The following is a 24162-nucleotide window of genomic DNA, read 5'->3' on the forward strand; positions in this document are numbered from 1 at the left end:
TTACGGACACGGCACAGTTCATACCGCACAGACATGTTGCAGCACGTGGCGTGCAGCATTTCGGGAGTGATCTGTTGAAAAGAGCTGCTCTAATCTGCAAACGCAGTTTGTGGTTTTTGTGGATACACCAATGACTTGACGTACCCCCACACACAAAAAAAATCTGTAGGTGGGCTATTCGCAGGCCACGGCCACAGCAGTGATTGTTGAATATCCATTAAGATGATCCTGCACTATGAGAGCTCAATGTGGCGGAGCATCGTCCTGTTGAAAGATAATGGTGTCCAATATCCCAATTTTGCATACCATTCGAAGGCCTGAGCATGCTGTTGTGCCGTGACCACCATCTTGTCTCTCATCCACGCACGCTAGTGCCACCACATGGTTGAAGTCTGCAAACCTCTACTCACTCGAAACTTACGACCTTACTGCTTAGAGTATGGCAAACTGTTCAGAGATATGTACATTAACCTTGTGTGTATAACTTTTATGACATCCCAAAGGAATCACCTGTTGTTTTTTTTCTTGAGAGGGGAGATTATGATGAACGATTTTGGAAGGGTGATGCATCCATTGTCTTGGGGGTGATGGGCATCCTGTTTAGAGAGGAGGGGCAGATCAAGTATGGTGTTCGCTGAAGCTAAGGAAAAAGTTACTTTCATTAGACACACTGTCGTAATTTTTTACTTTGACATGGTTTGAAGGGACGAATGACATGATTTGAGAGGATGTATGATATGATTTGGGGGTACACATGACATGCCTTGGGGGATATGCCATTAGCCTTGGGTGGGGGGGGGGGGGGATGGGCACCTCTGCATGCCAGCACACTTTTTGTGCATCATCAGATCATTGAAACATTATTTTCTCTGCAAAAGTGTCCCAATTGTCCCCTGATTTACTGTTTTTCACCAATATATGGCATCCATAAAGTAGTTATTCAGTTACAAGCAGTGGCGACCGGCGGCAAGTATGATGGTGGGTAGTGCCAATGTGGTGAAAAAAAAAAAAAAAAAACAACCTCCGCAATGCCCCCGCTCCCCCCTTGAGGTTGCTCCACTGGTCTAGATGTTTATCGTCGTTTGGTAACGTGGAAAACAGTGTGGGTTTAAGTAATAACACACTAATACGATTCATCTTCACTCACTAACCAATCTTTATACACTACAGGACACTTCACTAAAAACACAATTACAAGAGGAAGGGAAAACAAATCTTCTCACCTTCTCCTCCCCCATGCACACATATTCCAACTGAATGTTGAAAATATTCTAGACATTTGATGTAAAAAGAAGTAGTGAAATGCCAAAGAAAACTCACATCACCATAGGATTTTTTACTTTTATATTTTTAAAAAGTCTGGATGGCTCTCTAGGCGCATCTATCTATTATCAAAATGTTCATTTAACTTTGGAAAAATACTAGGTTCGTTTCTCCAAAAGTTGGCAGAAAAGTAGATAGTACCTTTTTCAAGAATTACTTCCCCAACGGGTCTTACAAATCCGTCGTATTTAGCGACTTATCTCTGAAGATGGCAACTGTGTCAACACTGCGAAAGTTCCCTCGCTGTGCCAAAGTGAAAACGGGCACGGGTGGTGTCTTATGGGCTAACCCCATTGGCTAACACCACCCCCCGCCACCTTCTTCCCGGCTCATGGTGGAAATTTTACTCGCTGAGACTTCTCACGTGTTTGAACTTGGTTAGGCCAGCTCTTGTGTGGAGTGGACCGCTGCCTCGCCGAGGGTACGAAACAGCTGGCGATGCAGTGAGGAGGTTGGGGCTGTTCATATCTAGTCTGTGGTTGGGGCGGTCGTCACGTCAGCTTGACCAATTGCAAGATTCGAATCTCCTTGTCTGTAAACTATCAATGTATTAATTTAACAATACTTGGGCTATGTATGCATTTCTTCTGAGGGTAGTGCCATGGCACGGCGGTTCTCCCCCTTGAGCCGCCGCTGGTTACAAGTACCATTTTTGTACCAGCATGTGTTGATTTTCAATCTACTGTACTGCCTATTAACCATTTGTGTCCTAATTTATGACGAACAATGTATAAAAAACAGAAAAATGCTGAGTTCTGTTTCAACATTTCTTTTTTATTATTTCTCTTTTTTTTTTACACAATATATTATGCTTAAAAATATCCATAAATGTATTTTTCCACAGTAGTTATATAGTGCCTTGAAGAGTACCACAAAGTATTGAAGTGTATGCTTTTCATTTTAGGATGAAGAGGTTGCAATGTTATCAGAATTAACTCATCTACAAGAAGTCCTAGACCAATTGGAGAAGCACACAGCTGATCCTTTTACTTTGCCTCCAGCAAGTGAACAGGTATGTTGCCCTTTGGAACTTTCCTAATGTAAATGTGAGATAGATGGAAAATGAGTTATAGAGAGCAAGAATAAATGTGTAATGTATGATAATATATGCTTATGCACACAAATACTTGACACTTTCTGTTTTATGGTCCACTATTAAGGAACCTTGACTTAAGAGTTATGTAATTTATGGAATGAATTTCCCTCATGGATACTGCTTTCCTCTTTGATTTAATTTTTTTTTAACCTTTTGGGGAAGATCACAGAGACATACAGATATTCATACATACGTAAGTAATCTATAACTAAGTATTTTGACTATAATGTCCACAGATGTCAGAAATAAGTAATCTTGCAATCCAAAGATGAGATAATTAAATTTAAAATTCTACCCAAGCACCTATCTTTTAAAGGAACTCCAAACTGAAAAACAAAATGAGATACATACACTTATTTACATCAACACGTTCACAAGAATGACAAGCAAAATGTAGTTGGAAATGAAATAGTGCCCTTTTTTGTCCTGTGAGAGGCCTTTTCACCCACCAAGCAAGCAAAAATCCACAGGCGTTATTGTACCGAGTAGGTGGTTGACAAATCACAGCACTGGATTATCAGAAAGAAGTCCAGAAATGGCACTGATATATTTATATATGTGGATTGTAAATTTAAAAGTGGTAACACTGTCAGGAAGAGGTGATAATACTGTGCATGTGCTATCAGTTGGTGCCCATGTCAATGTGTGGAGCACCAAAAGTGGTGGGTGCAGCGAGTGCTGTTGTCTATGTATGAGGTTGAAATGAACACCATTTGGTTCACTGCCCAAAGAACATGTGAATCAAAATCCAGGTGGCCCGTGGCAAAAATGCATGAGAATGTCAACAATACTTGCGTGAAGCCTGTAGCAACAATACCTAGCCCCATATCTGATATTTTCACAATGGTGACATTGTCGGGAATCCAGCATGGTGCAATTTTCCTCACGTTCTCACTGACACATCCCAGCCTCCTCAAGAAATTCACTTACCCATGTGCAACTATCAGATATGGCTAAAGCGTGTGGTGTATGTGTGCATACCGTGTTGCATATTATAAAGCAGGGTAAAATATCTAATACACATGGAGCTGATGATGATGGGGGAGGAAGATCTTAATCTACACACACAAATATATTTATATGCATATAAAATATATTATATGGATAAAACCGAGGACCAAAATTGCTAAATAAAAATCTCCTGGGGAAACATGCCAGAAAACAGAAACGAGAGTGATGATGATGGCCTTGCAGTTCCTATATAATAAATACCTTCAAACTTCTTTCTTTCACTTATATCCTGCAGTGATATGATATTATCCTGTGTAGAATTCTTCACTATATATTTCATTGTACTTTAAGATCGTACTCTAATATCACGTGCATGCATTATATATAAAAAGTTGAATATTGGACACAACGAATTATCTGTGTTTCCCTTCCGCTAGCAGTTGGTTTGGCAACAACGAGACAGCACTGGCTGCGTATTGACTGAACTCATGTTCCTTCTAAAAGCATACGCCATATAGCTTTATTTTATATGGTTTATTTATTTTGCAAACTTAAACATGTTTTGAAATGATTGTAACGTATTACGGTGCAATTCCACAGGGGCATTGTGTGTCTTGTCACATTCTGTTGTCTGCTCCACCAGAGGAAATTTGTGGCATGTAATGTTTTGTTGCCTCGTGATACATGCTGTGTGTCATGTTCAGAGCATCTGCTGAGGATATGTTTCGATCAGAACAAGTTGTAGGGTATAGAGCAAAACTCTTTGCAGAGGGTAGTGCAGGCCCATAGCTAGAATTGATCTCCAGGGGGCTAACAGGAAAGGCGGGGGGGTTGTAAACAAGTCCATTTTTCAAAAGTTTAACAGTATTAGATGAAGGTAAATTGTGTGTGGGTGGAGGAGGGGTGGTCATTAAGTTAATATGAAATTTAGAAATATCATTAAAATACTACAGTTTTTTTTCCCTATATTTTGTAAAAATTCTCTTGAAGCGTTAATTCACTGCTACAGACATCATCCCTTACTACACACTCCATACTACTTTTAATGGTACAGATATTTATATCATACAAGAAAAATGCACAATATTCAATCATAGTGCCTACCATACATTCCACCCCTGGTTGAAACAATAAAACTCCTCTTCGTTCCCAGAACTTGGAGTTTGACGCAGATGTGGAAGAAAAGTGGATGATGACGTGAAAGTTGCAGATTTCTGTCTAAACAGAAGGCAGTGAAGATAAAGAAGCTTCCCTGTCAAAGAACTTTCTAAAGATTCTTTAAATCTTCTTTGCTGCTACTTAGATTTCTGCTCATAAACAAGATAAACAAATGTAATAGCTGCTGTTCATGTTCTGTGAATTCATCCTTCACTAAGCCGTGAGCGAAATAATATCTGCTGTCTACATTTTCACTCTTCACTGTAACCAATTATGCAAAATAGTTTTACCTAATGTGAAAGGGGCTGATGGCAGTGTGAGCCTCCCCTGGCCCCTACCTGGCTATGGGCCTGGAGTAGTGGCTTCTTCATATTTAAGTGATGGAAAAATATGAAAGAACTTTGTTGCTGAAGATGAACTGTTGCATGAATGTAAACATAGCATGACACTATTCAAAATTTCAATAAATAGTATTACAGCCACGCCTGGTGGGTGTCCTGAAAGTAAAATAATAAAATCTGTCAGGTGTTTATGGCTCACCCTGTATTTAAATTCAGAACAAAACAAAATTCATGTGATACTTTTACTTTACTGATTGTGAATGTTAATTGTGTACTTAATATGCAAGACATGGATATGTTGTTTCAGCTGAAGTCTTTATGACTCTATGCAATGGTATACCACACCAGCATCCTTTTTATCATAGTTTAGAATAAAATATGGTAAACGTTCATTTTAATCAGCAAAATGTAGGAATGTATGATGATACATAAATATATCCCAGTATTTTTACTCTGTAACTCTTATAATTAACTATGTATTATTATTTATTCTGTCATCATAGCAAATCATTTTATGAAGAGTATAGGATCCTCTTTTTCCAGGGGAAAAAGCACTAAAGTGAATTTCACCCAAGGACCAACCTAATGTTGCTCGGAAATTTCAAGGAGTGACCATTTGTCCCCTCACAGGTCATCAACACAAGGGTTCGGTGTCACTAAGTACAATGTGTCTGTTGCCACTTGGTGAAGCGTCTGATGATGCTAACCAAGTTTCAATTCATAGGTGCCACCTCAAGAATCAGTGGCAGTGACAGAACTCAAGCGGTCTGTTCCTATGGTGAAATTCACTTTAGTTTTCACTATTAACAAAAGTATTCCTAGGATTTTCATAAAGTGTTTACATGGAATCTTGTGTACAGTTTGTTCATATTTATTTTCCATCTATTTTTTATGTATTTCACACTCTTTTTGTTAGAAAATCTGATGCAGTGGTGGCGATATGGGGAGCAGTTGTCCCCCACTTTTTGTCCTGCACTATTGCCTCTTAATGCAAAGCCTTGTCTTACTAAGTCAACACATAGTAAACTGTCCTTGCCCTGCCCTCTCCCAGTTTTGGCACCTAATGGCTGCCACTGTGATGGAAGAGATATCATCCTACCCCTCAAGCATGACAATGTTTAGAAATGAATATAACTGGGAGATGGTGTAAATTGTAACTATCCAAATCGCTTATTTCCTTTCCTTTTTTAACGTTCTTTTAAGTAAGAATTTTCTGGTTCCGCTTTTTTTAGGTGATAGCAGATTTGAAAAGTTCAGAAAGTAGTTGGTCATTCCAAACACCCCCAAGCAGTCCAAGTTCCCTGGGATCTCGAAAGTCCAGCATGTGCAGCATCAGCTCCCTCAACAGTTCTTCTAGCGGAAGCACCAAGTCTCATTCTCCCAGCCACCACTATTGGCACCGGTCATTATCACAGGTGAGTGTCATGTGACCACTGCCCAGGTAAGATGACTTGCAAAAGCTAGATATTTTGCTTTCAATGAGCAAGATAACACTGCTGATCACCCCAACATACTTATTAAATGCTGGGAAAAGATAAAAGATATACCTACTCAAAGTTATTATACTTATAATGCACATTTATTCATAAAAGAGAATGCTGTGTATATGAAATAATACATAATTTTACAACCACAAGAATAAATAACATATTAATTATTTAAAATCATTTCCAGTGTTTTAGTTGTGCCATATTTTCTCACTTTTGTACAGTACATCATTTTAACAGTCCCAAACCATCATCATCAAATGAGTGTGGACAATGATGCACAGTTGGGTGGTGTCCATTACTCACCTGAATAATAACTGACACAATGGAGATGTATATAATGCACAAAAGTCATATTGCATGCCAGAACAAAAATATCAAAAGAGATTTCACACAATCAGTGTTTTATTACAAATTGTGTTGGCATATGGCATTAATCTTTCTTTAATTTTTTTAACTATGAAAATGTTAATGGAACATCATGTCTGTGTCATGCTCCTCCAGTTACCTTCCATTAAATTACAGATTTAACAATGTATGTAAAAGGATAGATTAGTTTGTATAATTTGTGAGTTTATTTTGTCTAAACAATTTCCAAATTTATTACTACTTTTCACTTACCCTCCCATTTCATCTAGAAAGAACATTTAAGTGATTAAGAATAAAAGAGAGATTAAAAACATTTATTTAGAGAGAAAAATTCACTTTTTTTATTATAGCACAATTATAAATACACTTAAATGTAAAGATTGGTATATGACGTACGGAAAATAGAGAAACCTACATAGATTTTGCATTTGTCATGGAATTATTGTGAAATGTCTGGTGCATATCAGGGAAGTTTTGAGAGTCCTACCTGTTTGTAGCAGAGGAAAATTGTTAATGAAGACACTGAATGACTGTGCATTGAATTGAACATATTCACAACAAAGGAAACACTACCAAATCACATTGTAAAATGTGAAGTTAGTGGCTTTTCAACTTTGTAGTACAGGCTGTTGTCCTATCAAATGCCCATTTATAATGTTCCAAATAATTCCTAACTAAATTAAAACGCAACCCTTCCTACATTAAATTTTAAGTTTAACTAATGATTAGGACTGAGTCGGTATCTGTATCAGAAAGTATCAGTTGGAATTCATCTACCAATAACAGCTGATACTTTTCTCGCCTTTTGGTCTTTCACGGGGTCCACAAACATGCAGTGTGACATTTTTGCGTAGTCTAATTATCCTGGAAATTATGTAAAATTGAAATTTTCTCTTTATTTTGCACCAATGTTGCATGAAGAACTGCATTTTGTGATTACATAACTTCTATTATGATATTCTGATGTAATTCTTGAATAACCTAAAGCAAATATCTTTGTAAATTGATGAATAGGAGAAGAATATTTACACATGAATAGTGATCAATATTTTGAGCAAATTTTTATTATTGCAATTTTTGAGTATCTGTATCAGTGACAATCTGTAAGAATATCGGCATTGGAATTGGTATCAGTTCAAAGTGGTAACGGCCAGCCCTACTAATGATGCTTGTGACTAGAACATCACAGCAGCTGAAACTGATACCAAAGCTACAACAGTTTGAACATAGGGTAGTTGAGCATGGTTAAAACAAGCAGATGCATGTTTGTGCATAAAATATGTATATGCTGGCTGCAGATGAGTGTCACACATACCTGAAATCAATGACTATAAGGCATAACTTGCACCACATGCCATCAGTTCACTAAGTAATAAAGTCCAGTCGTCGCATGTTCTTACTTTGCTCTCTAGCTTTCACCACATCATGTGGCTTCCTCAGGAGATGGACAAGACTAGTGAAGGTTTAAAACATGGGGAAGGTATCCATACTGAAAAAGGTTGGCGATACATAAGAACATACCATTGGGCAATGGAAATTTTGGCCGTAGTTCCAACGTTGGCCCAATGCATGGTTTTTACATTGGGCCAATGCGTGGTTTTTACGTTGGGCCAATGTACTGAAAACTACAGAATGGATAGGTTGATACATTCAAGTCTGTATGATTTATTTATTAAACGTGTTATTATATTTATTAATAATAACTTAATAATAATCAGCGGTGAACGATGAGACTTGGTGAAGTACACAGACTCGTCTCAGGTACAGGGACAAGACAATATTCACAGCACAGAGAAATAAAACCACATTGCTGCAGTAGATAAACTAAAAGATTTTATTCTTTACTTATGGCAATTATAATGCAAATATACTGGAGACGAAGGCGAGGATTTCGCTTTGTCGATGAATTGACTCAACTAAAAATGCCTAAACTTAATGGGTGGCTATTGGCATGCCTATGATTACATAGACCTAGCTTGCACCCCGAACTACCACACCAAGAGATATGCAATAATAACTGAGCCGATATTTGCTCTTTAGCCTTTTATTTCCAAATTAATCCTTAGGCTAGCTTTATTATTTAACGTAGAATGGTTGCAGTATTGTGCATAGCATCAATACTTGGCTATCGGTGTACCTATGGTCGCATAGGACTAGCTTGCGCCCCGAACTACCATACCATGATGTATGCACAACACCGAGGAGTTCTTTTTAAGTTTAAAAGCTTCGTCGATCCGTGGCGAAAGTGTGATATTTCTTACGCGATATCCTCACTTTTATACTATTTTTGAGAACACAGATTCAAGTACAGATGAATCACTCACTATCTACAAAAGGATGCTATCAACAAAACTTACATCTACACATGTTTAGAAATACAAATTCACATAGTGCACTCTCGCAAACATGACGATACATTAAACTGCTCATAATATAGCATAAAATGCCATAAACATTAAACCAAAGTCATACATTAAAAACAAGGTGCAATATTACATATAATAACACAACATTTACGTGTCCTTTCATAAAAATATAATGTATCAGTGACATATTTCTGATGTCACATAAAAATATGGATCATATCAAGGTTTGTTTTATGATATATACACAATTTATTGTGAGGCCAAATGTAAACAACAGTTCAAGTTATTTATGAAAATTAAAAAAATACAGCACTTCCTCAGTCACATGGTATTGTTTATAAGGCACCATACCTTCAATTGGTAGCACAAAAACTTTCTAGAGTTTATTTAGTTTTCCACCTTTGATGGAATTTAGTCTGCACATATCATTCATTAAGCACTTTCACAAGAATACCTGTAAGAATGTTCTTGTTCTGCTGCAGCTAAAGAGACAAACAATAAGCAATTCCCAACACATCTTTCATCCATGGCAGCTGACTGGTGAGTGACTACACATTAAAAATAGCTTCTACTTTCATGAAAAAGAAAATTATATTTCCAATATGTGCTGGACTGAAATATTAAAAAAGAAACACTGTTACATGTAATTTATTTTACACTCTAGAATTTAGAGTGTACTCTTGAAAGTTGGCTTAGCATGAGAAATATGTTTTAAAAACGATTTTGACTCACTTTTCCATGGTTGGGCAAACATTGGCAACCACCGTTGGTCCAACGTAAGACCAACATCAATTTGCCAACCTTTCCCACTTAAGAACTGACATTGGCCCAACAGTTGTGGTTACTTGGGAAGTTGAGGTTAAAAAAGGTTAAAAGATAAAAAGACAACACAATGCCCTGTCACTCCTTCCTCCTCCATCTGTGATTTACCAGTAAGAGATGGAATAGGATGGAGTGACAGGGCACTGCACTGTATTTTATATTTCAACCTTTTTTAACCTCAACTTACCTTCCCCATGTTGTAAATCTTGACTAGTGTTGTCCATTCCCTGAGAAAGCCACATGATGTGAAAGCTATAGAGCAAAGTGAATACATGCCAGAACAGGACTTTATTACTTAGTGCAATGAGTATAAATTTAATGAAGAAGTTATTAAGCTGAGAACTGCATTTTGTTGACCTACTTAAAAAGATAAATTTGTTGTACAGTGTCTCTCAAAAGTTTTAGGACAACGACATTTTAAACTAGGCAACCCAATTTACACAAGGCGTTGGTGGGTTGCGTGTAGAGCTAGGCTCAATTTCAGGGTTGCCACATGCACAATAGATATTTATAAAATACGCGAAAGAAATAAAAATAAGTATTATTGTATAAAATATTAAAAATATCACTATAATATCTCGTGTGACAAAATTCCTTCGCGAATAAAAAAAATAGGTTGACATTGAAAAATATTAATGAAATAACTATTTATATTTGTGCAATTCAGGACGTACTAATTTTACCCCTTTTTCCACTCGAGTTCAATGCAAGGATACATCCGCAAATATCGAATGAAAAGTTCTCATCATGTGCAAATCTCCATTAAGTGTTTTCGCCAAGTCGTACTACCTTCGTTTTCTTTGTTACAAACAAGTATTGCTTGCACATTACATGTAGGAGGAGAGTTGCATCTACATTTCACATTGGTCAGCTCCTTCTACTTACTTTCAGGAGCGAAAGCTTGTAGGGTAGTGTTTAACGTTCAGGACTGTCAATCTGATGGTCGTAGGTTCAAACCCTTCCGTTGGCAGAAAATTTTCGTAAGTTTTAGACCTATCCCATTGTGTTCATTGTCCACGCCGTGTAAAATGGAATAATTCAGTTTGGAATTAACGATGGGGGGAGGGGAAATATTAAATTACAAAATCTCCATTTCAACGAACCGAGAAGTGGACAAAAATTGGATAATTCTTATAAATATTAAAATTACATTCATGCTTTTAGTGGTATAATCGCAGGTAAAATCAAAGATGTTACATGGAAGATTTTATCTTGCTCTGAACTAAGCCAAAAGGTATTTCGCACCGATCTAATACATTCTCCGATACATTTCAAAATGTTATTGAATGTTTCATGTTGACAATTTCACCAATGCATCAATTCTTGACGCTGAGACGATATTTTCTGCAACTACCTCTGCTCTTCAGTCTCTTCTGTTCTTCTCTTCTCCTTCTCCTGCTTCTCTCCTCTCCTTCTGCTCTGCTTTTATCTCAAATCGCCTTCCCTACTTTTCTCGCATCTTATCTCCATCCCACTCATCTCCACTCCTCATATCTCCTCTCCAGTCTTAGATTTCCGACTCGACTGCACTTTTCTCCTCCTCTTTTCGTTCTTCTCTTTTTCTCTCCTTTACTCTACTCTCCACTCCCCTCTTCTCGTCTCCTCTTCTCTCATCTCGTTTTTCTTCTCTTTTTTCTTCTTTGATCATCTCTCCTAGAAACTTTTTCCATTCTCCTCACTACATCTCCTCTCCTCGTCTATCCTCTCTTTCTTCTCTCCTCTACTTTTCGTCTTCTCCTTTCGCTTACTCTTTCTCCTGTCCTTTGTCACTTCTCGTTTTCTCTCACCTCTTTTCCTTTCTGGATATATCATCAGCGATGAAATACTAGAAAACCTATTTTTTTTATTCGCGAAGGAATTTTGTCACACGAGATATTATAGTGATATTTTTAATATTTTATACAATAATACTTATTTTTATTTCTTTCGCGTATTTTATAAATATCTATTGTGCATGTGGCAACCCTGAAATTGAGCCTAGCTCTACACGCAACCCACCAACGCCTTGTGTAAATTGGGTTGCCTAGTTTAAAATGTCGTTGTCCTAAAACTTTTGAGAGACACTGTACAAGGTACAAATAATTTTAAAAAGTGTATAATTTTAAACCATTGCTATTGTGCATCCAACAACAATCCCTAACATATTTAGAATATAATCTCCAGCTGACTTAATGGAACATAATTCAGAATTTCAGGTGGAGGGAAATTTACAATAAGGAAAGTTCAGCTGTAAGCATTGTTTTTCAGAAACACTGTATGTTTTTAATTTTGTTGGATTCAGCAACAGGCATCAGATTTTAATGACATCATTTTGCCATAAGTTAACTTGGAAGCATGTGTACAATTTTCACACGACATACTTTCAATAGTGAGAACTTTGTAGTTGTATTCACATATGATCCTTATTTTACAATTTCTTGCATCAGTAATACTTCATTCGTGTTTATTGTTGAATTTGCAGCTATATGCAAATCATGCACTCTTGTTTAAGGGATTGCTGTTAACAGACAAAGTAACGAATGGCTCTACATGTACATGAGTCATTGATTAATTTAGTAGACATGATGAAAACATATTTGTTATAAGTAGCAAACTTAAACACTAGAAATCCTAAAATGTACCAGTAGGTAAATGGTAGCCTTTGGAGTACTTTTAGGCACTCTTGTTGCCTGTTACGATAGTTTTCTTCTGTTGTGCACATTTTAGCATGAATTCATTAAACAACGTTAGAGGGAAATCCAGAAAAAAAGGAATGTTGTGGTGTCAAAAACAAACGACAAAGGATGTGTGCAAAAAATTTATGGTGCACAAACTACATACCTTCCTCTTCTTTTCCACATAGTCGCCATACCCATTCAAGCACTTATCTTTATATCAGTTTGTTTATACCATCATTGTACTCGGTTACCACCAATGTAGAGTGAGATGAACTCACTACATGGTTGAATACATTGAATTCCTTTATTTCTGAACAACCCCTCGTATAAAAATGTAAATATTCTTGATATTATCAATTAATGCAATAAAAATTGCTCGAAAGCACTGCATGAAGTATTTTATTTTGTTGTGGCTTCATTGCACATTTAATATTTTGTGTGCTTGGTATATTTCAGTTGTTTTCATTACAGATTAATCTTAGTGATATTAGAAGATGCTAAGTGAAACAGCAGGAGGGTGTTTACTTTTCTTTCCACTGCTTCTCTCATTACTTTCGTGGCTCTCCCAATTCCCATTTCATTTGTTATGATTTTTTCTTATATTTTTTCAATTTATTTGTTTATGAAAATGGTGGTGTGCAAATCAATTATTATTTTAATTTGCTTAATGTTTGCTTAAAATGAAATTATTTAATATAAAATTTTGAATAACATGCAGCAAATATTGTCTGTTTAGTGTTAATAGATATGAAGTAGTTCTCATTATTACATTACCTTTTCGATCACTGAATTAAGTCTGTATTCAAAGCTTCTGTTGTGTAGTTTCATGAAGGTGTGAAATGTCATGATATAAAATAGTATAATATCTTGATACATTCTTCATTTTACCTCTCCAGAACACTTTACAATTTTTGCATGAAATTGGTTGGTTGCTCAGACCTCCACTTCTACTAGTAATGGGTTTTCATTTCAACAATTTTTGTTTGTGTCCATTCATCATACGTAAGGTAAAGGTAAAGTTTCCTGTACATATAGAACCGTGCCATTCTCGATGTCGGCCATTTTGGAGGTGATGTGATCAACACCATGCTCTGACTGCCTTTACCCCTGGGGTTGCCCCAAGGTATCCACTGATTTGAGGCTCCTGAGCCACTTTATGCAGGAACGAGGCCGGAAATATTCTGACCTTAGGTCACCCATGCTGGGAATCCAACTTGGGTCTCTTACGTGGCAGTCAGACGTCCTACTGACTAGACCCACCATTCATCGTACATTGAATAAAAATTTGAGTGAAGATTGAATTAGCCAGGAAAGAACTGACTCTTTCTACTGGTACTGCAATTGACAAGTAATGAGTGTCTAATACAGGGTGTCCATAAATTAATAATCTGATAACAGATCCAAATATCTTTACTGTAGACATGGAATTACATTCATTGACTCAAGGAATTTTAGTGCACATACTTCTCATTACTAATAAACCTCTACGTGGACACCCTGAGTAGCATTCACAATATCAAGTCGATTCACTCCACATGTTGCGGATCACATCCACGGTGATTGATGCCACAGCCTCCTCGATCCTGGACTTCAATTCCACCAAATCCATAACTTCCTTGCTGTAGACAATGTCCTTCACGTAAACCCACATAAAGAAATCTAGGAGCATCAGGTCCTGGGAACGGTTGTTCCCCACAACCACAACACACACGTTGCCTTCTCCTGCACCGTCGCCATTTTACTGTTTTGTCACAATGCATGATGGTACCGAATGTTGCCAAGTACATGGAATAAATTTTTTCAGATGTTCTTCACATTAATGCTAACGACCTCCGCTCTACTTACACAGAAAATTTTTTTATGTGTGAATAATATCTGGACACGCTGTAGTTTATATATTTTTCAGTGCAATGCTTTGTACAATGAACATTTGCGTTATAACTTCCAAAAAATTGCTATTTATAATATATTTATTTGCACACCACTAAATGCTTAGTTCCTTATTTTTATTTTATTTTTTTATATAGATGTAGAGAACTACACATTGAATTTGTTGTCTTCTTTTCTGTTTTGTTTCATAGCAACCTATCCCTGCGGGCACGCTTCGCCTGTCAAGTGTATCCTCTCAAGACTCTGGCTTCACTTCCCAGGATATGCTGTTCCTTCGTCCGCCATCACCCTCTCCTGCTGTACACAATGGACAGGTAGTGTTCTCTTCAAGTCCATGTCTTGCTGCCTCTTTGCAGTACAGAGTATTCACTGTAGTCAGTGATGCAGACAATGTTGACTGTTCTTATGTGTATAGTGTGCTACTATTCTATGCCAAAGCATGCTAATTGCACTAATTTTGGCATGGTTATTGTGCTTTTAGGTTTAGTTGAATGAGGCTTGAGCAGAACCCGACACTACGCAGTTTTTAGTTCCATAAATACACCTGGTTTTTGAACCCCATAACGTTGCACTACTGTATGTACATTCAAATTGTGTATTCAATCCCTATTTACTACATGATGGTTTTATTTGGTAATTTTTAATTTGCATAAAACATTTTCAAAATATTCAAAATTTTGTAAGCTGCAAATACAATGTGATCTTTTGAAGTGTAGACCGCCACGTCGGTGTTTGCGTTATCAGCAAGTGAGGCACTCTCGGACGTTTGTCTGCATCGTAGAGTGTCGATGAAACAACCTCACAACAGTTTCCGTAATTATTTTAAAAGTAATTTACCGCAAAGTGTGTTTATGGTTCAGTAAATGTTTTCTACTGCACAGCGTGTATTTATTTATTATTCATATATGTTAAACGAATCCACACGTAAAGTTCAAAGGTGATTTGAAACAAGATTCCGGGGTGTAAAAGTTCCCTTCGACTAGGGTAGATTGAGAGATGCTGCATACAAGTCAAATCCACACAGTCGGGAAGAACATATGCAAAGAAATTACCAACATTAATTAACGGGAACTACAACGAGTTATGGATAACTTCATCAAGAGGTGCCAAGAAGTTCCTAAGCTTTGAACCAAAGATATAATTTTAATTGTTATTTTTAAAATTAGGATTAAGTGCCTGTTATTCAAACATATACTGAAGCACAAGGAGACATTAAAGCTCTGTAGTGAACAGCACCTTCTTTCATAAATTATTAAGTAAATAAATCTCTCTTTAAACTAGTTACGGAGACTTGCACGCTTGATTCACTGACAGTCTGCAGTGTGGACATATGCAGCAGTCTACACTTCAATGGATCACTGTGTACTTAAGGGTTTCCTTCACGAAGTGCAAAAACCCCAGTGAGAGGTCTACACAGCCTGGAGGCACGCAGAAGCTAGTACATGGACACTTATGGAAGTAGTGCTTTTTTTAGGTACTCTGGGAACATATCACTTATATGACTGCACAAGAAAGCACATAGACAGATAGAAGAAAGGTTGAAGAAGAATTAGCGTTTCAGGATAATGCCAAGACATTACTAACTTGTAGTTAAACACTGAACATTTTCACCCTCCATTAGAAATACATGGAAGTCAAAATGCATGTATTAATGATATTTTAATAGCCTTTATTTAACTTAATAATTTACTTTAGAAACTCTCCTGACATCGTGAGGAGAAATACATAATGTAGAATTCATTGCTTTCTTTTTCTAATGGTGGCACACATTTTGACAGAATTGTAATTCATTTGCACCTTATGCAAAACTGTACCTCACCCCCTTAATATTTGATTAGAAAAGTTGAGCACTTTTTGCAAAGAGGAAATTACAAAATGGGTAGGTTGTGGTCATTTGGATTAGGTTACTAATGTTTTATCCAAATAAGCAAATAACATAGAGGAATTTCCTTTGTTCATTAAATAGAAATATAACAATGGAAGACAGTGACATGTCCAGGTCAGGTGGTGTCTTGCTGAAGGTTATAACTAGATGATATCCTCATAGAAAAAATGGTCACAATATTTTATCCTTTTGGGGATAATTAATATCATATCAATTAATATACATTTTTATGTATTTGATCAATCTCTCAATCTTTACATAAAAAAAGGATGAAAAATTATCAAATGCCTTGCCTTAGTCATGATAAATATCTGTGATACAGTAAGCCACAACATCGGAGAAAAATTATGGAAAATTGAATTTTGGCAAGATGTGATGCCATGATAAGAGGTGGATTCGCACAAAAGTCCTTGCTTCACCCCTGTCCCCATGCCCTGAAGATCAAAATGGCTCCCAATTGGTTGTACATATTTTTTCAATTAGAACTTGTATGCAAATGTTTTCCAGATGTTGTATAGATTTTTCGTAACCTCTTGAATAATCGGAAAAAAGAAAAATTTGGCTAATATTTTCAAATTGAGGGAAGTTTTGAAAAAAAGTTTCAAATAATAGTTGTAAAGAAGTTCCTAAGCTTTGAACCAAAGATATAATTTTAATTGTTATTTTTAAAATTAGGATTAAGTGGCTGTTATTCAAACATATACTGAAGCACAAGGAGACAATAAACCTCTCTAGTGAACAGCTAATTGCCCAATTCATTAACAGTCTGTGCCAGGGAAAATAAGGGAAAGCTGATTTTTGCCAGGTTGCTAGGCCATCATGAGGGGTATATTCCCACAAAAGTCCCCACCTCTCCCCTTCTTGCTTCCTCCTCCACATCCCATAATGAAGGAATTGAGGTAGGATCTTGGCATCTCTTTGTATTCAGTTTCTGATATTTTCAACTACAACATTTCTTGTGTGAACTGTTTCTATTGCCAAAATTGAGCTTTCTACTAATTTTTCTGACATGGGGCGATTTTTCCCCTTCATTTACTGGACTACAAGAGATATTATGACACAATGAATATTGTGGAGATGATATATTGCCAATATCAAGTAATGCAAAACTAATTTTATCATCAGTGATGGTATATCGCAATTATAATTTCTGATGTAGTCCATCTTGTTAGCCAACCTCCCTGAAAAAAGAAGTCTGCGCATTCTGTCACACCACCATTGGTTAGAGATGCATGTTGGTAGGTCTGTTTCACTTGCTTATTGCTGCTTATACCTTATACCTTTGTAGGTCTGCCTGTTTGTCCATACAATTAGGAATTTTCCTGAAGTTATATTAGAGCAGTACATAGATAGAAGTCTCAAGGAGGGTAAAAGAGCTATTTTAGGGTTAGTTACAAAGGTGCTGGAAATACGAGGTTTGGCTAGAAAAAAACCGGATTGATGTTGCTATTGGCAAACAACGAATGCACGAAGGTTGAGCAATGCATGATTCTATACTACCATACCCTGCCTACAGAATGACTAATTGCCCTGGGTGCAGGCCTCTCAGTTTCGCTGTGGCACTTGGACAAAGCGGAACGTGCGTCTGTGCTCCGTCGGAAAAATGCTGAGTATTAAAATGGAACAGCGTGTCAATATGAAGTTCCTTTACAAACTGGGGAAATCCGCAACAGAAGCGTACGACATGTTAAAATCTGTGTACGGGGATGAGTGTTGATCACGCACACAAGTGTTTGAGTGGTTTAAACGGTTTAAAGAAGGACAGGAAATGATCCAAGACAACCCACGTTCAGGACGACCATGCACGTCGAAAACGGAAACAAACATTCAAAAAGTGAGTGATGTGATTCGAAAAGATCGTCGATTGACCATTAGAGCAGTTGCTGAAATCACAGGAATAGACAACGAAAGTGTTCGACAAATTTTACACGAGAATTTGAACATGAGTAAAGTGTGTTCAAAACTCGTGCCAAGGAACCTGACATTGGAACAGAAGGAAGCTCGAGTGAACATTTGTACGGACACTTTGAAGAACATTGAAACAGACCCTACATTCTTAGAGAGAGTGATAACCTGTGATGAATCGTGGTTTTTCACGTACAACCCTGCCACAAAGCGCCAATCAATGCATTGGGAGACCCCGAGTTCACCACGTCACAAGAAAGCTCGCATGAGCAAGTCCAAATTCAAAGCCATGATGATTGTCTTTTTTGACATTCGAGGCATTATGTACGTTCATTGGGTACCCGAGGGTCAAACTGTAAACCAACATCATTACATTAATGTGCTGAAAACCCTTCGTGAGCGAGTAAGAAGACGACGACCTGATTTGAGGCAACGGAAGTCATGGATTCTGCACCAAGACAATGCTCCTGTCCATACGGCCCTGTCAGTGAAGACATTTTTGGCTAAATATGGCATCCCAGTGTTAGAACATCCGCCGTATTTGCCGGACCTTGCTCCCTGTGACTTCTTTTTATTCCCCAGAGTGAAGTCCACCCTAAAAGGAACCAGATTTGAGACAGTAGAAGCTGTGCAAAGAAAAGCGAAGGATGTAATGAACATGATCTCCGAAAATGACTGGCAACACTGCTTCCAGCAATGGAAAATTCTTATGGAGCGGTGTACAGATCGTGCAGGGGAGTACTTTGAAGGAGATAAAGTTCCTGTTGTACAAAATGCCGAATAAAAGATTTCATAGCATCAGTCCGGTTTTTTTCTAGCCAAACCTCGTATGTGCCCATGTGAAACAAACATGGAGTGCTTAAGCAGTTTCACCTTGTTCTAAAGTATAGATTCAGCATTCATAATCCATGGATCGCAACATTACTGAACATCTAACAGTTGTGCACTTTGATTTGAATGGAAACACAATTTTCTTTCTGTGGTATAACTTCAATATATTCTCTACATTTCGATGCTTCAAATGTGCATCTTTTTAAAGATAGCGTATCGTACCCAAGGTATTGGGCAAGAAGTATAAAGTCTTAGCATAGCAGGTATCAGAGAAAGGAATGCTGAATAAGTAATCAGGCAAAGGTCGGGTGATTGACTTGGAAGTCGTATGTGGCATGAGTGTTGGAATTGTCAGGAGGTGTGATCAGTTGACGAGAATAGGAGAGAGAGTAAGGACTACGGATTGTGAGAGAGGAGCAAAGTGGGGAACGACTATTGGACGATGGTGTGTGACAAGAGACAAGTGATAGTTGAGAGGACAAGCTAGGAACAATCTCCATATATTTGTAAGGCAAGTAATATCCTTTCCTTAACCAATCCATATCGGTTCAGTCATGGAGAGTATGAAACCCATATCTAATCTAAGCTAATTTCTATCGCCATTCCTTTAAAAGGTAACCTCTCGCATTTATCACATTTAGGCCACGCGAGTGATAACCATCTGAGAGATGAATGAGGAATAGCTACATCACCCAATTAAATCTAGAGGTTCTTGGTTCGATCCCAAACGCAGCATGGGAGTTGCGTTACGTGGTGGAGGCTGCTTAGGGCTTCTCATCCATTTTTTGCAAATGCGATGAGAAAACACTGCAGTACGTGAAATACTGCGATTTTCATCTATTTCATCCCGAAATATGATGAAAATAATAGAGCCTTCTAGCTTTTCAAATTACGTACGTGCGATATGGCGCCGGAATTTTCACTTGTTAGCGCTTCACGTTGTGTTAATCAATTGTTACCAAAGATCAAGAAAAGAAAGCAAACGGTAGGCCTAGCAATATGCTACGCGGTAAGGCGCAAATAAATAAGAGTAGAGTTTTAACTAGGTTATTCGGCGATTGGCTTGTGAAAAGATGAGAATTAACATTAGGATGTTGCATAAAGCTTGGTTAAATATTTTAAAGATGTGTTCGGTACTGTCGTCACTCTGTTACGCGATTGTTGAACCTAACTTATCAAATTTTTGGGAGAGTAAACAATTGAATTGCTGATAATGTCCTGTCAAAGCCACGGGGGGATGAGAAAAGAAAACAAGCAACTTAGTGCTACTTTTAAGCTAATCAAGCATTTTTCCTGCGCATAGGCTAATCGTAGAATCATGGCGCAATCTAGATCTATTTACCCCAACATTCTCGAAACTATCCAGTTTCAAGGTAATATTCACGAGGATGTATTAAAATTCATTGACAAATTTGAAAGTTTAGCTATTCTTAATGAGTGGAATGACTTAAAGAAAAGGCAATTGCTACCAGCATTTTTGGCTGATTCAGCATTGGAATGGTTCAATACTTGGAGTCGAACTCAGGAAGCACAGGATATAGATTTTGTAACTTTAAAAACTAAAATTGTGGAAGAATTTACGGAACCGGGGGATACTTTTCAATTAGAAGAACAAATCAGATTACGCTTCCATCAGGAAAATGAACCTGTTTCAAAATATGTGAGAGAAAAACAGTTATTGTTATTAAAATTAGATCCTGCCATGGACATTAATGAACAAATTAAGCAAATAAGCGGGGGTTTACAACCTAACTTTATGAAAGAAGTTTATAACAGGGAATATGATTCAGTGCATGAAATGTTACGAGACCTGAAACATGTTGAACAATTCAAATATCTCGTGCAAAAACGTAAAATTCTAGAAACTGAATGTGAGACAATGAAAGCTCTGTCGTGTTCTGAATCGAGTCGAGCCTACATGCCGACTCAGCAAGCTATCACGTTGCAGCGCACGGTCAATGGTCATGTTGACATAAGTTATTCTCAGGCTAATCGGGAGATCGAGGAAAGATTAAATGCACTACAACAAGACCTTGATCAATTACAGTCGAACGCGGGACTCCAGTCTCATGAGTCAGATTTAGTTTTGCAATTTCAGAATCTTGAGGCTAAAGTAAATGCACTTGCAGAACATCGGAAAAAACATTCATTCACTGAGTCATCATTCTCATATACAGTTAGAGAAAATGAACATAGAGATAGAAACAATAGGAGAACCTATTATCATAATAGTAATCATAGAGCTCAGAATAGAAATACTTGGCATAACAATCACAATAATAATCTCGACACACAGTCGCAAAGCTCGCATAGGGGGCGATGGCGCAATGGCGGTAACCCTCGATTTCAGCGTTCGCATTTTTCATCTTCATCGCCGCGAACATTTTTGGAGCAACAACAGGGGCGCGATGATCCAAATAACCATACTAATCAGGTTGTAAATACAAATCATTCTCATTTTCGTAAGAACAGAAGCAATTTCAAACGAGTAAGACCTGCATATGACGGGGACCTAGGTGTAGGACCTACGGGGAAAACTCTAACGGTCTCTACTTTTCCTTCTGAAGATCTGATTTACATCAATGTGAAAGTAGATGGGGAAATTCGACAGTTCATCCTGGATAGTGGAAGTCAAATTTCGGTAACTGGAGATAAGAACATACCAGTCAATGCCAAGCGATTTAATATAAATACTGCGATTAGAGGGGTCACTAATAGTCAACTGACGGTTAAGGAAATTGTGTTACTACCATTTTCTATACATAACCAAACATTTGTTCATCCATTTAGAATTGTTAAGGATTTTAATCAAATTACTATATTAGGAAATGATTTCTTGAAGGGACAAAAGGCTAAGTTAGATTTTGAGGAAAATAAGCTTACATTGCATAGATTCGGTACACCTCCTAGAAACCAAATTAAAAATGAGAATAAGAAAGCTTTTGACGTGTCAATCAAAGTTTCCCATTTATTACAGCATGTTTTGCAACCAGAATTTGTAGCTGCTAAAAAGATAAAAGTGAAACCCAGGACACATTTGTGCATTCCACTGAAATTGGCTAATTCATATGACAAAGATAGGACACTCTTGGAACCGGACCTACAGTTTCAAGAGAAAACGGGATTGATGGTTGCCAGAGCAATTATCAATCCGGATTCGAATCTCATTTGGATCACTAATCCTTTAAATTATAATGTTACAATTAAGAAAGGCACTATTATCGGGAAAGCTGAAACATGGGATAGGCCAATCATGAGTAACAATAATGATGAGAATAAGGATGAAATTGGTGAACAGGCACAGGTTTTCGCGACGGAAGAGTCAGGGAACGTCAGTGACGCACGGGCGGACCCTAGTCGGTTTGATGTGAATCCGAATTTAGAACCCCAGCAAAAGGAGCAACTTTTGGCTGTTTTAATGAAATATCCACATGTTTTTGCGTGGTCAAAGGATGATATAGGTAGAGCCACGAATTATAAACATCGAATTCAGCTAAAAGATGACACAGAATTTCACTTAAAATCCTACCCGATTCCAGTTCACCTTCGTGATGAAATTAAAGATCAGATTGAGACTTTATTAAAGCAAGGTGTTATTTCTCCTACAAAATCACCCTTTAACTCTCCAGTTATCCTTGTAAAGAAGGCAAAGGGGGGTTATAGATTATGCCAGGATTATCGCAGATTGAATGTATCGTCTGTATTTGACGCTCTGGGTGTGAATAACATCAATGAAATATTATACAATATGGGGGGCAAGAAATACTACTGTACGGCAGACTTGAAGAGCGGATTCTTTAATATTCCTCTCACCGAGGACAGTAAGAAATATACAGCATTTACAATACCAGGAATGTCACAGTATCAAATGAACGTCGTGCCACAGGGCCACGTCAGTTCATCAAGTGCGATGACCCGTTGCATTCACCTTGCTTGCTCAAATTTAGATCCCAATCACTTTGCGCATTATGTGGACGATTTATTTTGCTTCGGAAATACCTTTGAAGAAATGCTCGTAACTCTGGAGAAAATGTTACAATGTTTACAGGCCGCGGGATTGAAACTTGCAATAGAAAAATGTCACTTCGGCTACACTGAGATCATTGCTTTAGGACATAAAATTTCAAAATTTGGCTATCGGATCAATGACAAAATCATTGATTCTATCAAGAAATATAAGACACCGACAACTGTGAAACAAGTTCGCACATTTCTCGGATTAACATCTTATGTCAGGAAGTTTTTAAAATCATATTCCGAGATGGCACTTCCCTTGCAAAAATTGATAGGAAAAAAGAAGAAATTTCTCTGGGGGGAAGAACAGCAAACTGCGTTTGAGAGGTTGAAAGAGGCTTTACTTACAGCTCCTGTATTAATGGCATATGATCCATCAAAAGAAGTAAGGGTATACACGGATGCAAGCAGTAAGGCTATTGGCGCAGTGATTTTACAACCGAATGCGAACGGTGATTTTCAGCCTATTTCCTATTGCAGTAGAGTTTTAAAAGACCATGAAACTCGACTTTCAACCATCGAGCAAGAATTGTTGGCAATCATATACGCATTTAAGTCATTCAGATTCTTTTTACTTGGGAGACATTTCGAATTATTTACAGACAACCAAGCAATCACATTCATTCGATCCTCAACGCAACTTTCAAACAAATTATTTAGATGGTACACGTTGATGGCCGAGTTCGATTTTACGCCAATTCACTGCAAAACTACACAAAATATGGCGGATGCTATCAGCAGAGAAACAGAACATGATCCACAGGGAGAAGACGAGGAGCTTCCAGAGCCACGTACATTGTTATTGTTAGATGAGACAATTGATGTTGCTATACACCAACGAGAGGATTCTTTTTTTGGAAATATCATTGATATTTTGGAAGGAAAAGAAGACGAGGGGGGCAACAACCCACCTAACCCCTCCCTGCAGAGGCAAGCTTGCTATTATGTTATGGAAAATGGACTTCTTTATAGACAACATAAACTGGGAGCTACGACTAAGAAATTATTATGCATACCGAAGTCACTTCGCAACACTGTCATTGAGACATTGCATAGTTTACCAGCTG

General features: G+C 37.6%; 1 protein-coding gene across 4 annotated transcripts in view; it reads left to right on the forward strand.

The window, feature by feature from the left end:
- Positions 1 to 24162, forward strand: part of mim (missing-in-metastasis) — a 438609-nt gene that overhangs the window by 362411 nt on the left and 52036 nt on the right. For 3 of the 4 annotated variants that reach the window (XM_083139464.1, XM_083139467.1, XM_083139465.1), the window contains exons 7-9: positions 2228 to 2335; positions 6102 to 6284; positions 14652 to 14774. In XM_083139464.1, the coding sequence (XP_082995590.1) occupies positions 2228 to 2335; positions 6102 to 6284; positions 14652 to 14774 (414 nt within the window). The remainder of the gene's footprint in view (positions 1 to 2227; positions 2336 to 6101; positions 6285 to 14651; positions 14775 to 24162) is intronic. The other variant, XM_083139466.1, reaches the window with a different exon arrangement.

Source organism: Lepisma saccharinum, chromosome 17, assembly GCF_977018435.1.
Source record: "Lepisma saccharinum chromosome 17, izLepSacc3.1, whole genome shotgun sequence".
In the NCBI taxonomy this organism is placed as follows: Eukaryota; Metazoa; Arthropoda; class Insecta; order Zygentoma; family Lepismatidae; genus Lepisma; species Lepisma saccharinum.